The sequence below is a fragment of the Paroedura picta genome, chromosome 3 (assembly GCF_049243985.1).
Source record: "Paroedura picta isolate Pp20150507F chromosome 3, Ppicta_v3.0, whole genome shotgun sequence".
In the NCBI taxonomy this organism is placed as follows: Eukaryota; Metazoa; Chordata; class Lepidosauria; order Squamata; family Gekkonidae; genus Paroedura; species Paroedura picta.
This window is the reverse complement of record NC_135371.1, coordinates 165,140,968-165,156,924: the sequence shown is the minus strand read 5'-3', so window position 1 is coordinate 165,156,924 and position 15,957 is coordinate 165,140,968. Positions and strand designations below refer to the sequence as shown.

Here is a 15,957-nt window from a genome sequence, read left to right as displayed (position 1 = left end):
TTTGCTTAGGGGTTCAATCCCTCCCTCACCGAGGCTCCTTGCTCTGGCAGAAGCAAAAACGGAGGGCAGGAAGAAATTGGGCCTCTGACCATACAGCAGCTGTTTTTAAACCTTTTGACCCCGGAGGGACTGCTGAAATATTTTTCAGGTTTCGCGGTACCAGGAAGTGATGTCAGCTGGCCACACCTCCCCCTCCCCCTCCCCAGAAGTGAGAGGAGCTTTGGCCACCAATGGTTTCAACGGCCAGGGACCCTCTCCTTCCTACCCCCTCCAGGCTCACCTTTGGGAGCGGGCAGGTCAACTTGCCCGAATATGGGTCAGTTTTTTAAAAAATTAAAACCTTTTCTTTCCTGTTCGCTCAGAGCCAGAAATGGCAGGCACAGGGTGGGAAGGCTCTCCTCAGCCACCGTTTTGAAAAAAACCCATGCCTCTATAACAGGGGTAGTCAAACTGCGGCCCTCCGGATGTCCATGGACTACAATTCCCAGGAGCCCCTGCCAGCATTCGCTGGCAGGGGCTCCTGGGAATTGTAGTCCATGGACATCTGGAGGGCCCCGCAGTTTGACTACCCCTGCTCTATAACATTATTACGGTGCAGTCCCATGGCTGGGAAACCTGCTGTAGAGACTGAATTCCTAAAAAAAAATGTGACATCCGGTCCCCGTCCTCCAAACACTCCCAGCTGCTTGCCAGGGCTCGATGGGCACCCTGCACGCGACTGACGTGTGCCAGAGTGGGGGTCAGGAGGGGGGGAATCCAAAGGAAACACATCTTAAAAACGGAACATGTAATTAAGACCAATGTCTGATAGGGCTGGGAATGAATGTTTCTCTGCCTGAATCCCTGGGGAGCTACTGCCAGTCAGAGTGCAGCACCTGCCAAGCACGCAGTCAGACTCAGTATAAAGCAGCTCCCTGCCTTCACATCTGTCGTCCAAGGCTTTGAAATCAACGGCCCTGCCTTGAATCTGAACAGTTTGAATGTGAACTTATCGGCATAAGCTGTCCACGTCGAGGCTGACCATGCGGGTTTCTCCTCCACTTGCTTTCCACAGAGCTGCAAGATTGCAGAGAGGCCGTCCCCTGGCAAGAGGCTCCCGGCCCCCTTCCGCAGCACCTGCAGGAAGGAAGAGCTCCCTGTGCGGAGGTGTCCGGCCCTCCCGTGCACACCAGCAGCCCAGTATTCACCAACGCCAGGCAAGTATGCCGCAGAGCAGAGAAGGGCAAACTGTGGCTCTCTAGATATCCATGGTCAACAGTCTCCAGGGGCATTTGGTCTTTGTTGTCCATGGACATCTGGCAGGGCTTATGGTCATTGCAGTCCATGGACATCTGGCAGGGCTTATGGTCATTGCAGTCCATGGACATCTGGCAGGGCTTATGGTCATTGTAGTCCATGGACATCGGGCAGGGCTTATGGTCATTGTAGTCCATGGACATCGGGCAGGGCTTATGGTCATTGTAGTCCATGGACATCTGGCAGGGCTTATGGTTACTGTAGTCCATGGACATCTGGCAGGGCTTATGGTCTTTGTAGTCCATGGACATCTGGCAGGGCTTATGGTCATTGTAGTCCATGGACATCTGGCAGGGCTTATGGTCATTGTAGTCCATGGACATCTGGCAGGGCTTATGGTCTTTGTAGTCCATGGACATCTGGCCGGTCTTATGGTCTTTGTAGTCCATGGACATCTGGCAGGACTTATGGTCATTGTAGTCCATGGACATCTGGCAGGGGCTCATGGCCATTGTAGTCCATGGACTTTTGGAGAGCAACCGTTTGGCCTCCCCTGCCACAGAGCAAGGGGCTTTGCACATTGAAGCCTAATGGGGCTTCTCAGGTGAGAAAGGAAAGCAGGCATGTTCATGCATTGCACTGGTTGCCAACCTTTAGTTAGAGTCTGGCGACCTCCCGGAATTCCCACTCAGAGCTTCCAGGTATGCTGAGAGCTGCTCAGACTAATGCCGAGAGAGCCATTCTGTGAGGCAGGAGATGAGAGTTGTTCTCTCTGTACTGGCATTTGAGGCACAGTAAGCTGGGTGCAATGGTGAAAGCAGCCTTTCTCAACGGTTTTACCTTTTAGGAAACCATGTTTTTTTTTTGTTTTGTTCTTATTGTGTTTCCTGTGAATGCCGTGCAGGCTTCTCAAAATGTACTCATCATACCCTTTTGCTGTCCTGCAGCCCTGGAGCCTACAAGCACAGCACCTCGGCCATCCACCCTCCCGAAAACACCCTTCCGTCAGGCCCTGAGGAGCTCCCTTCTCCCGGCTGGAAAAGAGGCCCGGACAAGATGGCTTCCCCCTGCAGTCCCGCGCGGGCTCAGACTCCATCCCCAATGCAGGCCTTCGCCCACCTCCCGGCCTGCAGGCCACAAGCGAACGGGACATCTCTGAGGCCAGGCCCCCAGCCCCCGCAGCTGTGCCCCCGCCCACATTGCATGCCCAGCCCTCCGCATGTCGCCGCCGCCTCTGCCGCCAAACACCCTCAGGAGGCCCAGCCGCACCAAAACGGATCGGTCATCTCCGGCCCTCACGCGGCTGCAGCCCCCCGCGAGTTGTTGATAGAAGAGAAGCTAGACCACCAAGCAGTCCCTGTCGTGGAAAGGCAGGCCCAAAGGAGCAGCCCGGTGGTCCCCTGCCACAGCCAGCCCCCTCCCACCTGCAGGACTGCGTCCAGCGCGCCCACGTCGCCTCAGAGCCCGGCGGTCTACAATGGCCGCCCACACCATGAGAGAACTGGGCCGGAGGCGAGCAGCCTTCCCCACTGCCCCAACAGTAGCCCTCCTCTTGGGCCCTGCTCCCTCAGCATCCAGCCGCCAGCCCTCAGCTGCGGCTTCAACGACACGCAGGGCTCCCTGACCCCGGCCTTCCCCCTTGCGACGGCCTACTACACGGGGGCAGAGAGCAGCCCCGCCCGTCGGGATCCCCTCGGCGAACGCCAGCAGCCTCCGCTGCCTGAGAAGCATCACACCCTCGCAAGCAGGAACTGGGAGAGGAGCTCGCCCCCTGGACGAAGCCCCGGCTCCGCTCACCATGTCACCTTTGCGCCTGGGCTGCCTGACGGCGTCACACCTGGAGCAGGTAAGTGGCTTTAGAATGAGGAGGAGGTGAGCTGGAGAATTTCCACTTCGCGGTTTCTTTAAGAGAAAACATTCCTTTTTTTACTGAATAGCCAGCTCCTGTGGCTCTAGGTTTTTCTGCAGTTGTCTCGGGATGTTTACGATAAAATCTGGTGGTTTTGCCTTCTTGCCTCTGACTATCAATTGCCCACTTTTGGTCGGCTTCCAATTCCCAGTTGTGGTGGGCAGTGTCCTAGCTTTGTTCATGATGAATTGGGAAGGCAGGGGGAAGAAGAAGAAGAGTTGGTTCTTATATGCCGCTTTTCTCTCCCTGAAGGAGTCTCAAAGTGGCTTACAGTCGCCTTCCCTTTCCTCTCCCCACAATAGACACCCTGTGAGGAGGGTGAGACTGAGAGAGCACTGAGATTATTGAAGGAGAAGAAGAGTTGGTTCTTAATACCCCGCTTTTCTCTACCTGAAGGAGTCTCAGTGGCTTCCAATCGCCTTCCCTTTCCTCACCCCACAACAGACACCCTGTGGGAGAGGGGAGGCTGAAATATTCCTGATATTCCTGCTTGGTCAGAACAGTTTTATCAGTGCTGTGGGGAGCCCAAGGGGACCCAGCTGGCTGCATATGGGGGAGCGCAGAATCGAACCCGGCTCGCCAGATTAGAAGCCGCCACTCCTAACCACTACACCAAACTGAAAAGCTTGATACACCAGTGGTGTGCCAGCAACACTCCCAGTTTAAACTGGAAGTGTCAACAGATGCAGTAGGATTTCTTGAAGACACTAGGGTTTTGCCACAGAGTCTTCAAGAAACCCTAGAGTATCTGTTTTTCTAAAAATACCAGTGCATTACCAGTGACATGCTGACATCCCTTCTGGGTACCCAGGAAGTGACAAAAGCGTGTTTACTCATGGGGCCTGCCAGGTGACCTTAGGCCAGTCACAGTTCTCTCAATGCTCTCTCAGCCACACCCACCTCACAGGGTGTCTGTTATGGAGAAGGTGATTGTAAGCTACTTTGGAACTCCTTTAGGTAATGAAAAGCAGGTTACAAAGAACCAGCTCTTCTTCTGAGGGGGGTAGGTGAGCATAAGCACCTTCTTCACCTTATCCCAACCCAAACTGGATCTCTGTCCACCTGACAGTCTATGTGGTGTCCCTGGACACAATGTTATGTGTAGTCAAGCCTACAGAAAAACAGCGCAATTGGACAGAGAAGGCCATCTTAGAACCCTTCTAATAGGCCTGTGTTTTGAATAAGAGAGCAAGGATCGTATGGTCCCCGCTGCATCCTAGGCCAGCTATTCCCTTTCCCAAAGGAATCGTCCAGATCTTGACGTGTTGCCCCTCTCAGGGAGAAGCCAAACTTGCTAGGACTAGTGTCTGAACACAAAGGTCCAGGTGAGAAAAAATCATGGCACAAACCTGATGCTCAGAAACTTGAGCGGCAGTTCTACTTCCTTGGACGTAAGCCCCATTTCATGTAATCAGGATTACATTTGAGTAGAGCTGCTTAGAGTTGCTGCTTTGGGAGGATCTACCTCCTAATCTACACCTGCAGCAGGAAATTGAACGAGGCAGGTGAATCTCAAAAGGGCAGAATGAGAAACAGCCCTTGATCAAGATCTGAATGGTCTTCAAGTCTGGATCCTGGTTTTGTAATCCAGCCATAGTGGAAACAAATGTTCACATGATGTGCGAACTGAGCCACTGTTAGCATTCCCTCCCCTCTCTATACGCTTGAAGCACATCTCCTCACCTGACTTTGCAGAGCAAATGAACGTATTCCATTTTTGCTTCCTTCCGGAACTGCTGTTGAATAATATAGCATATATGTCGGCCATATATGTGGAGCAGTTGGTATTACTAGCATCCCCACAGTGATGAGCCAAAGGCCGATATATATGCTATATCATTCAATAAGGTAAAGGTAAAGGTATCCCCTGTGCAAGCACCAGGTCATGTCTGACCCTTGGGGTGACACCCTCCAGCGTTTTCATGGCAGACTCAATACGGGGTGGTTTGCCAGTGCCTTCCCCAGTCATTACCGTTTACCCCCCAGCAAGCTGGGTACTCATTTTGCCGACCTCGGAAGGATGGAAGGCTGAGTCAACCTTGAGCCGGCTGCTGGGATTGAACTCCCAGCCTCATGGGCAGAGCTTCCAGACAGCATTTCTGCCGCTTACCACTCTGCTCCACAAGAGGCTCACGATATTCAATAGAGGTTGAATTTTCCAATTTGGATTTTCATGACATTTACATTCAAAGGATAACCACTGAGGACAACTTCCGTTTGAAAACGGGACATATCTAGAAACCATTCTGGTTGGATCCTACACGATGATAAACAAAGAAGAACGAAGAATCCTTTACTTTATTTAGTCTGTAATAATTTTTGTAACTTCATTAGTAGCCTTGGCATAGGTTTTTTCTCTCTCTTATTCTATTCACTACAAACCGCCCCGCTTGTCTATATTTCCTTCCAGAACCGCAGCAAGAGCACCAGGTGAACGTCAAATTTGTCCAAGACACATCCAAATTCTGGTACAAGCCTCATTTGTCCCGGGAACAAGGTACAGTCCCCAAGTGTTTTTGCCTGGTTCAGTAGGATTTTGCCTGGTGGCAGCTCCGCGCATGCACGGTTGCACCCGCTGGCATTCCAGTGGCCACACTTCCCTCTCCCCGCCACCCCCGCAGCGAGAAGCTCGCTGGGCTGCAAGCTCATTGGCTTCTTCGGCAGCCAATTTGCTCAGGGCCCGGCGAGCTTCTTGCTGCAGGGGGGGGGCAGGACGGGAAGAGGGAGCCGTGGCCCTTGGCTGCGGACAGGGGTTGATGAACCCCGGACTAGATGGCCTGTCTGGCTCCTTCCAGCTCTATGATTCTAAGTAGCAGCTGGACAGATATTTATCCTGGATGCTTTAGGCTGATCCTGCACTGAGCAGGGGTGGGAGTAGGTGGCCTGTATGGCCCCTTCCAACTCTATGATTCTAAGTAGCAGCTGGACAGATATTTATCCTGGATGCTTTAGGCTGATCCTGCACTGAGCAGGGGTGGGAGTAGGTGGCCTGTATGGCCCCTTCCAACTCTATGATTCTAAGCAGCAGCTGGACAGATATTTATCCTGGATGCTTTAGGCTGATCCTGCATTGAGCAGGGATGGGACTAGGTAGCCTGTCTGGCCCCTCCCAACTCTATGATTCTAAGCAGTGGCTGGATGCTTTAGGCTGATCCTGCATTGAGCAGGGCTGGGACAAGATGGCCTGTCTGGCCCCTTCCAGCTCTATGATTCTGTGATTCCAAGTGTGCCTAACAGTCTCCTGGTCTTCATCCTGCACAGCCATTGCCCTCCTTAAGGAGAAGGAGCCTGGCACCTTCCTCATCCGGGACAGCAACTCCTTCCAGGGGGCCTACGGGCTGGCTCTGAAAGTTGCAACTCCTCCACTCAACAGCATCAACCACTCCAACAAAGGTAAAATGATACCCACAGTCCCCATTCCAAACTTGCAGCAGTAGGTGTCCCCAAGTTTCAGGCTGGCATCTCGCTGCGTTCAAATACCTGAATTACGGTTTCATGCTAACCATTTACGGAGAGCTCAGTTTCCTTTGACCAGAAGAGCACGAGAGAATCTTTTCCTCACCATTGCCCAGTATTGCACGTGCCACTGAAACATTACCGTATCTTTGGGTAGACTAATGCTGTCCTTTCTTGAGTGAGCATCTCCAGAAGTCTGTGACTTGCTCACAATTAAAGGTTCCACTCACCACCTTTCCATAACTTTTGGTGGACTTGTCCTTTCCTTTGTCGAGTGATCTTCTCCAGTGATCCCAGAGGTTATGAACTGCTAACCTTTTAGCTAGCAACACTTTCACTAATGAGCAGACCAGTGGGAAGAAGAACACGGGGTAAGAATAGACCTAGGGACTAAATTAGCACCCAGAACGGTCTCTAGCTCCTCTTTTTTTCTGCAGGAGATCCTGCCGAACAGCTGGTGCGACACTTCCTGATCGAGACGGGGCCCAAGGGGGTGAAGATCAAGGGCTGCAACAATGAACCCCATTTTGGTGAGTGACCAGGGTGAAGAAGGGGGGCTCTCTGATTTTGTACCACTTTTCAGATCAAGGGGGGGTACCGCTTCCAGGAAGTTCCTGACCCTGTCTCTGGCTCGTGCAGTGGCGGTCCTTCTCCCATAAGCTGTGCCCTGTTCTCTCTCCTGCAGGCAGCTTACCGGCGCTGGTGTCCCAACATTCCATCACCCCCATCTCGTTGCCATGCCGACTCCGCATCCCCAACAAAGGTACGTCCTCACGAGGCGGCTCTGAGCCCAGGATGGATTGCTGGGCCAGAAACCTGGACAGAAATCTAGAAAGGTGGCAACTTTCCCCAAAATTTCCACATTAAGTCAGAAGGGGGAGGGAAGAAATGTTTACCGCATGGAAATCAAGCACATCAGGTCATTTAACCCTTTTGTGCTAGTCCAGGTCTTGCTTCCCGGGGGCTGATTGAGCCACTTCCAGCTCTGCCCTATAAAGTTGCAAATATTATCACAGCCCAGGTGCTGTACTAGCATGCTTGAGACACACAAACGCTGACTCCCACTCCAAAAATCCTCCATCTAGAACAGACTTTCTCAACTAGGGTTTTGTGAAATCCTGGGGTTTCTTGGGTGGGAATGAATTAATTATTTACAATTTTTTAAAAAAATTGTTAAGTATTTTTGGGGTGATATGACTCTATATGGTCATGTTGAACTGCCCTCCCCAAGTGGCCAATGATGGGCCTGGAGGGGGTGGGAAGGGGAAGGGCCATAGGTGGGCGTGTCCACAGCTCTGCTTCCCAACCCTATTCTGCATGATTGTGCAGCCTCTGGGGTTTCTCAAAGCCTGAAGAATGTTTCAAAGGTTTCTCAGCAGTAAAAAAAAGTTGAGAAAAGCTGATCGAGAAGCATCCTGCGTCTTGACTTTCCCAACCCACCAGATACTTTTCTTGGAGCCTTACAAACACTTCCCTCCCACCAGGGCAGGATTGAATCTTCACCACTCCCCAGACCTCCTACAGTGAGGCTAAGAGTAGATTTTGCTCCTATGTGTAGGTTGCTTGTCACCAGGTTTCTTGCACCTTTTATTGCTCCTGTGGGGAGAGAAAGGGTCATTGTTAAATCCTTTCCCCCACCCCCAGTGGAGATATCTGCCATAGCTGGAGCCCTCTTGATATTCAATACGCTTCTGAATCAAGAGGGGGACTTGTCTTTGTGTCTCCAAGCCTGTTGCTCTGATCACCGTCTATGTCTCTCAGGATCTCGGGCTCCATTGCTTCACTTTCATAGAATCATAGAGTTGGAAGGGGCCATACAGGCCATCTAGTCCAACCCCCTGCTCTACGCAGGATCAGCCCTAAGCATCCTAAAGCATCCAAGAAAAGTGTGCATCCAACCTTTGCTTGAAGACTGCCAGTGAGGGGGAGCTCACCACCTCCTTAGGCAGCCGATTCCACTGCTGAACTACTCTGACTGTGAAAAACTTTTTCCTGATATCTAGCCTATATCGTTGTACTTGAAGTTTAAACCCATTACTGCGTGTCCTCTCCTCTGCAGCCAGCAGAAACAGCATCCTGCCCTCCTCCAAGTGACAACCTTTCAAATACTTAAAGAGGGCAATCATGTCCCCTCTCAACTCCCTTTTCTCCAGGCTGAACATTCCCAAGTCCCTCAACCTGTCTTCATAGGGCTTGGTCATCTTTGTCGCTCTCCTCTGTACCCTTTGCCTTCTCCCTTCTTTTCAGACCTTGCGGTAGAGAGCCCGGAGCTGGCCGTTCCCACCAACATGAGCACAGCCGCAGACCTGCTGAAGCAGGGGGCAGGTGAGAACCAAAACGGACCAGAATGCAAACGGGCGATATGTTGTTTGGGCAGGCAGCAATTCTGCCAAGTTGCAGTCAACATGATCTCTTGGTTTGGTGGGAGTTTAGAACCCCAAGACAGAAACTTTAAACCAGGGATGGCCAAACTGTGGCTCTCCAGATGTCTATGGACTACAATGAACATGAGCCCTGCCAGCAGCCATTTTGGTGGCCGAACCACACAAGCTTAGTGGGGAGCCCCCTTGTGGTCGTGGCTGATCTCTCACCCTCTCTCCATCCCCCAACCCGATAGCCTGCAGCGTGCTGTATCTGAGCTCTGTGGAAACGGAATCCTTGACTGGCCCACAGGCCGTGGCCAAGGCCACCACCAGCACTCTGAGCGCCACCCCGAGAGCTTCAGCCTGCGTCGTGCACTTCAAGGTGTCAGCCCAGGGCATCACGCTGACGGACAACCAGAGGAAGTAAGTCTATCTAGCGTTTCCACGTCCCTGAAGACAGGGCACAGCTAGCACTGTTGACTTCACCGGCCTTCGTGGTTCTCTTTGCTCGAGCCTTACACTGGAGCCAGCTTTTTGGCTTGATCTCGCTCGATTCTCCTCTTTGTGACAGCCCTGAGAGCCACGTAGCTTTTCTCCGGGCAAGTCCCGTCATCTTCAGCCTGTTTTGCATCGCCAAATGTTTCTCCCCTCCCGTCTGTTCTGCCTGCAGAAGAAATTCTCCGGAAAATTCAGGTTCCTTACCTTCTCCCTGCAGGTTGTTTTTCCGGCGTCATTACCCCATCAACAGCGTCACCTTCTGCAGCACGGATCCCCAGGACCGCAGGTAATCCCCCAGCCACCCATTTACACCCAGCTTGGTCAGATTTAGTCTTTAGGGTTTGGCACAGCTGGCGCCTCTGCCTTCCTTGGAGAACCCCAATTCTTATCTGACTGCCCTGTACCTGTTGAGAACAATTTAGCGTGGCCCTCTTTACAAGAAGAAGAGTTGGCTTTTATACCCCACTTTTCACTGCCCGAAGGAGTCCCAAAGCAGCTTACCATTGCCTTCCATTCTTCTCCCCACAACAGACAGCCTTTGAGTTCAGTGGGGCTGAGAGAGCTCTGACAGGACTGCCCTGTGAGAACAGCTTTATCAGTGCTGTGACAAGCCCAAGGTCACCCAGCTGGTTGCACGTGGAGGAGCAGGGAACCAAAGCCGGCTCCCCAGATTAGAAGCTGCCGCTCTTAACCACTACACCAAGATGGTTCCCAACCACTACACCAAGCCCCTGGGAACAAGGGGCAAAACTATAGCCCTGAAGTTATAGAAGACCACTTACTGATGGGATCTGTACATAAAAGTCCAAACCTGGACTTTAGAGGAAAGCGATTCTTTCTGTACCGTGGAGAGAGTTTGCTGAATTCACAAGATAGGCATTTGGCCTAAACTGATACAAGCACAATCTGGTGAAGGGACCCATCTCTGTTTTGCCATTCACATTTCTGATTCTAATAGGTCCATATATTTAGAACATACTGTTAAATCCAAAGATGTCGAGTCACATTTAGCACTTCCCTTCAGGAGATGTCAAAAGAATTTCAAAATTAAATTTTGTTTTTTTTTTCTATATTGAATTTGTATGGTTTGGACCTTGATCCTTTTTGTATTTACTGTGTGTATTTGTTGTTTTGCATATTCTTCCTGGTGTATATTGTTGCGATGATCGTTCTTTTATTCTAGATTCCTTTTTGACGTTATAATAACGTTAAGGCTTATGGCTACATCAAATAAATGAACATCAGAGGCAGTGTACAAAATAAATACACACAGTAAACACAAAAACCACAACAGTGCAAACCATACCAATTTACTGTCACATTCTCAGACATCTGACTGTAAACTCAGGGAAATGAGTAGTGGGGAAGCTCTGCAGCCCTCCTGCTGCTTCCAAAGAACACTGGAGGGAGGGAGCAGTCGGGAACTGAGCTATGGGAAGGGGCTGCAGCTCAGTGGCAGAGCTTCTGCTTAGCGTGCAGAAGGTCCCAGGTTCACTCCCCAGCATCTCCAGTTGAAAAGGATCCAGAAGAAGAGTCTCAAGGTGGCTTACATTCGCCTTCCCTTTCCTCCCTCCAAAACAGGCACCTTGTGAGGGAGGTGGGGCTGAGAGAGCCCTGATATTCCTGCTCGGTCAGGACAGTTTTATCCGTGCCGTGACTAGCGATAGCTTCTAATCTGGTGAGCCGGGCTTGATTCCCCACTCCTCCACATGCAGCCAGCTGGGTAACCTTGGGCCAGTCACAGTTCTCTCAGAGTTCTCTCAGCCTCACCTACCTCACAGGGTGCCCTGTTGTGGAGAGAGGAAGGGAAGGCCGCTTTGAGACACAGGAGGCCTGCTGGGTGATCTTGGGCCTGTCACAGTTCTCTCAGAGCTCTCTAACTCTCACCTACCTCACGGGGTGCCTGCTGTGGGGATAGGAAGGGGAGACAATTGTAAATCGCTTTGAGACTCTTTTGGGTAATAAAAAGTGGGATGCAAAAAAACCCAACTTTTTTATTAATGATTTTCAGCAAACAGAATAATTGCTGCGGTTAAACACACACCACCTTTTCGAGGGGATTTTCCTTTCAAGCCAGTGCATATACCACACTCTTAAGTTTGTGGATTTGGGAAAGGCCTACTCAACTGCATTGCTGGTGGCTTAGCGACAGGCGCCTACGATAAACCCATAGTGTTCTGTCCATCGCAACCCAAATCTCTCTTTATTTAATTGCAGGTGGGCAAACCCTGATGGCACCACCTCCAAGTAAGTGCTACAAAAGGCCAGGGCCCTGCTCTTCACGGTCCGGTGTAGCTGCCCTCTTAGGCATGGGGACATTAGAGAGCCTTCCCCAATCAAGAATGGCAGAAGCTCCAGGATTCTGAGGGCTACCACCTTGACTGACTGGCTAGGACAGGTTTTCTCAACCAGGGTTTTGTTCCCGGCCCGAGGGAAGCACGCCTGGCCTCGGCCTTTTCGGTCCTGGCCCCTGCCTGGTGGAATGAGCTCCCGGGAGAGCTGCGGGCCCTGCGGGATCTTCCATCGTTCCGCAGGGCCTGCAAGACGGAGCTCTTCCGCCAGGTTTACGGTTGAGGCCAAGGTTAGCTTGCTAACTAATAATTGCTGGACTGTAGTTGTTTTAACTGGGTTTTAATGGATTTTATGGGGTTTTAGAATGTTGTAACCCGCCACGAGCCGCAAGGGAGTGGCGGGCAATAAATCGAATAATAATAATAATAATAATAATAATAAGACCCTGTGGTTTCCTGATGGCCCTGGAAGGGTTTCCCAAATGGGTGGGAGTTAATTAAGTTTTAATATTTGAAAAAAAAAAGGTGAATATTTATCAGGTGATATGACCACGTACGGTCATGTAGACCTACCCCCCCCCCAAAAAAAAAGGCCAATGATGGGCCTGGAGGGGGTGGGAAGGGGAGGGGCCCCAGGTGGGCGTGTCCACAGCTCTGCTTCCCAACCATATTGTGCATGAATGCACCACTTCTGGGGTTTCTTGAAGCCTGAAGAAAGTTTCAGGGGTTTGACGGCAAAGAACGCCTCTGGTCAGGGGGATACTGACTGCCTTAGAATCCAAACCTCATTAACTTTTTAAAGGGACGCCAAATCATACAGGCCACCCTAGACCAGGGTTAAGTCAACCTATGATCCTCCAGATGTCCATGGACTACAATTCCCATGAGCCCCTGCCAGCACTTGCTGGCAGGGGCTCATGGGAATTGTAGTCCATGAACATCTGGAGGACCACAGGTTGGCTACCCCTGCCCTAGACCTCTGACTACCCGGAGGTGTGTGTGTGTGACGCTCCTCCAGCACACATTCTTTCTGCAGATTTTCTGAGTAGTGTTTTTAAGTTGCAGAAGTTTCAGGACAGGTCTGGTTCCCATCATTTTCCAACGGGTTCTGGTGCCCCAATCAACTGTCTTCATGGAGGAGGACCTTGCAATGTATATTGCTCCTCCCACTCATTCTGGAAGGGGGCCTAAAGAGCCCCTCCCAACCCTGTATTTGGGAGCAAGAGAAGGAAAAGAGCCCGAATCAGTTGATTTCCAGGAGGCTGTGATGTTACCTCTAACAACCACGCTTTCACCAAAGATGGCAGCAGATGGCCAGCTGAGCAGCTGGAAAGGAACTCATGGGCAAGAGCCAAAGGAGGCTATGCAACTATCGGATGGTGCACAGGGGTGGGGGTTGTTGCCAGGAGCTGAGCTGTGACTTCCCACTTTTGAAGGTGTCCCAGGGTGGCCCCAGGACTTCTCTTGAGACTGCCACAGGGAAGGGGAATAATCTAACGGGGAGCCAGTAGCATTCGACAGACACGCGTGTTCTTATTTTTTTGCATTCACGCAGCAGCGATTCTGTCTCTCACAGGATCTTCGGCTTTGTGGCCAAGAAGCAGGGCAGCCCATGCGAAAACATCTGCCACCTCTTTGCCGAGCTAGACCCCGAGCAGCCGGCCTCGGCCATCGTCAACTTCATCACCAAGGTCATGCTGGGAACACACCGGCGATGAAAAGGAGCCAAAGGGCTCGGCTCGGGAGGCACAATTTCCTCCTCCCCGGGTGGACTGCTATTCTTCAACGGCCCCAGGAGGCAGAATCTCCTCTGATGGAGGAGAAGCTTTAACTGGGCAGGTTGACCAATGCAGGCAGAACCATTCTAGGAATTTTCTCCTTCCCCTCTCTCTGTCTCCCTCCTCTTTTATCCACTGGCCAGCAAAAGGGGTAGGAGGGGAAAGGAGGTAAGAACAGCACCCCTGCCCAGCCCACCTCCGCCACGGCTCTAGCACTTTCCTGCTAGTAGCAAAAGCTCCAGTTGAGCAGGAGTGAGCAGCTCACCCAAAGTGCTATAATGACAAAATCTCCCGCAGTTGAGCAAGAGCTAATGGCACAAGGAAGTGGTGAATGCCAGGTGGCATCCACTAGGGGGCAGCATCTCATGCAACTAGCAGAGTAAAAACACGCATTCGCCGTTTTCAAAATGGCGGCTGGGAGAGCCCTTCCATCTGTGCTTGTCCTTTCCGGCTCCAATTGAAGAGGAATTAAAAGAAAAATTCTACCATTACCTGGGCAGGTTGACCCGCCCCCTCTCAAAGTGGCCAATGATGGGCCTGGAGAAGGTGGGAGGGGCTCTAACCATTGAAACCTTTGATACCTGAGGCCCCTCTCTCTTCTGAGGGGTGTGGCAGGGAGGCGTGGCCACCTGACATCACTTCCTACTACCTGGGCGCCTTAAAAAATATTTCAGCAGGACCCCTACGGTCAAAAGGCTGAAAGGGGCTAGACGGTAGTTAACCCCTACCAGGCGTCTTGCCTCCGCATTCACGACCTCCACGTTTCTGGGAATTCCTCACACCTGTGTTGGCGACCTTGCACCTTCCCCTTATTCTAGGTTAAGCTATCATGTTGTAAACAGTATTAATGTCGTCGGGAATGGGTGGAATTCGCAGTGCAATAGAGAAAACAGAGAGGCACATGGCTAATCAAGAATGGGTGGCTTGTGAATTTTGTCCTAGTTTGTGGGGGCAGGAAGAGGAGAAATTTGTTATACAAATGAACGCTCTGGTCACGGCATTCCAAACCCGGATTACAGGGGTTTTGGCCTGGAAGGGCTGGGCTTGAATAACTGAACCTGTACATGTAAAAATATCTGCTTATGCGTGAACATTCACATGGCCAATAAGGCTCTCAGTCACTTTGCCCCCCCCCCCCCCCCCCAGTTCTTTAATGGAGCCGAAATGTGAAACTTTAGGCAGCTGTATGTGACGAAGGGGTCGAGAGGGTCAGAGAGCGCAGGCCCTGTGCGATGCCGGCCCGCTGCTTGTGGAAGGGGATGAGAGGAGGCCGGAGTACCTGGGGGCGGGGAGGAGGTTCCCCCGTTCTATTCAGAAGCTGCAGCAGGCGGGGGGCGGGGGGGGAGGCTCATGAGATGGCAGAAACAAGAGCCTTGGGTTATTTTACTTGCACAGGAAAGCAATCAGACGGAGCATTTGGATCCGGAGTCGATGAACCCGGGACAGGGAATATTTTTTGTTGCATTACAGTCCCAGTTCCTCTCAGTCCTATGACAGCAGCACCATTAATCCACCGAAACGAGGTGGGTTTCTTCAGGGAGACGAAAAGTGCCATTTCTGAAAGGTCTGGCCCGCTTGCCAGTGAGAATTCCTCGCCAGAGACAAGAGCCTGGCCCAAGGTGAGGTCTTGCAATTGGACCCGACTCCCCCCCCCCCCAAAAAAAATAACCCTTCTTGCAAGGATATGAAAAAGTGCCTCTCTCAGTGACACCTTGTCCGTTTTCTAAGAAAAACGTTGTGACAATCACCCCAGGATTTTTCTCTACCTTCTCAGCCAGGACGATCTCTCTGATTTTTGGTTTCACCTCCTGCAAGCAAGAGGACTAGAACCTTGGGGTTTTACACGAAAAAAGGAGGAAAACTGGGAACTGTGTGATGTTTTATGTACTACCAGCTTGGAGAAGCGCTTCTGTTTTGATGCCTGGACTAGGCATGAAATGGACTGCAACTGCATTTATATTTCCCGGCTGGGGCACATGGGAATGGCTACAAAAGGCACAGGAGCTGTGCATCAGTACATTGTGCGCGGAGAGTCAGGGGCCACTATCTAGAATTGCCAAACTTGGAGCGGATGGAGGTGAAGAGGAGCTTGTTGCCAAAGGGTAACCCCCCCCCCCCAACTCTTTGAAGGGTCATGGGGAAGGGATTGGGGTTTAGTACAGAGTTCTATTTTTGTCTACTAAAGAATTTATATATGAACGTTAGCCAGAGAGGTCTTGATAATATATATCTATATGTGGGGATGGGGTGGGCCAGGGAGGGAAAGCGGCCGCACTAAGCTTGATTATTTTTATATCTTTATCCCCCCGCCCCATGTACAAATGGTAAAGCAAGTTTACTCCTTAAAATTTAACACATAAGGAAACTGCTGTATTGTATTTTGTGTGTGTGCCCACGTGTCTCTCTTGTTCAGTCTCCAGTGTTTC

At 51.4% G+C, this 15,957-nt stretch overlaps 1 protein-coding gene across 6 annotated transcripts in view; it reads left to right on the top strand.

Annotated features, from left to right (window-relative positions):
* Positions 1–15,896, top strand: part of TNS2 (tensin 2) — a 115,683-nt gene extending 99,787 nt beyond the window's left edge. For all 6 annotated transcript variants that reach the window (XM_077329238.1, XM_077329241.1, XM_077329240.1 and 3 more), the window contains 11 exons: positions 1,055–1,196; positions 2,184–3,082; positions 5,556–5,642; positions 6,407–6,538; positions 7,039–7,131; positions 7,287–7,364; positions 8,849–8,926; positions 9,219–9,387; positions 9,680–9,748; positions 11,680–11,709; positions 13,330–15,896. In XM_077329238.1, coding sequence (XP_077185353.1) covers positions 1,055–1,196; positions 2,184–3,082; positions 5,556–5,642; positions 6,407–6,538; positions 7,039–7,131; positions 7,287–7,364; positions 8,849–8,926; positions 9,219–9,387; positions 9,680–9,748; positions 11,680–11,709; positions 13,330–13,471 — 1,919 coding nt within the window. In that variant the 3' untranslated portion in view covers positions 13,472–15,896. The remainder of the gene's footprint in view (positions 1–1,054; positions 1,197–2,183; positions 3,083–5,555; positions 5,643–6,406; positions 6,539–7,038; positions 7,132–7,286; positions 7,365–8,848; positions 8,927–9,218; positions 9,388–9,679; positions 9,749–11,679; positions 11,710–13,329) is intronic.
* The last annotated feature ends 61 nt before the right edge of the window (positions 15,897–15,957 follow it).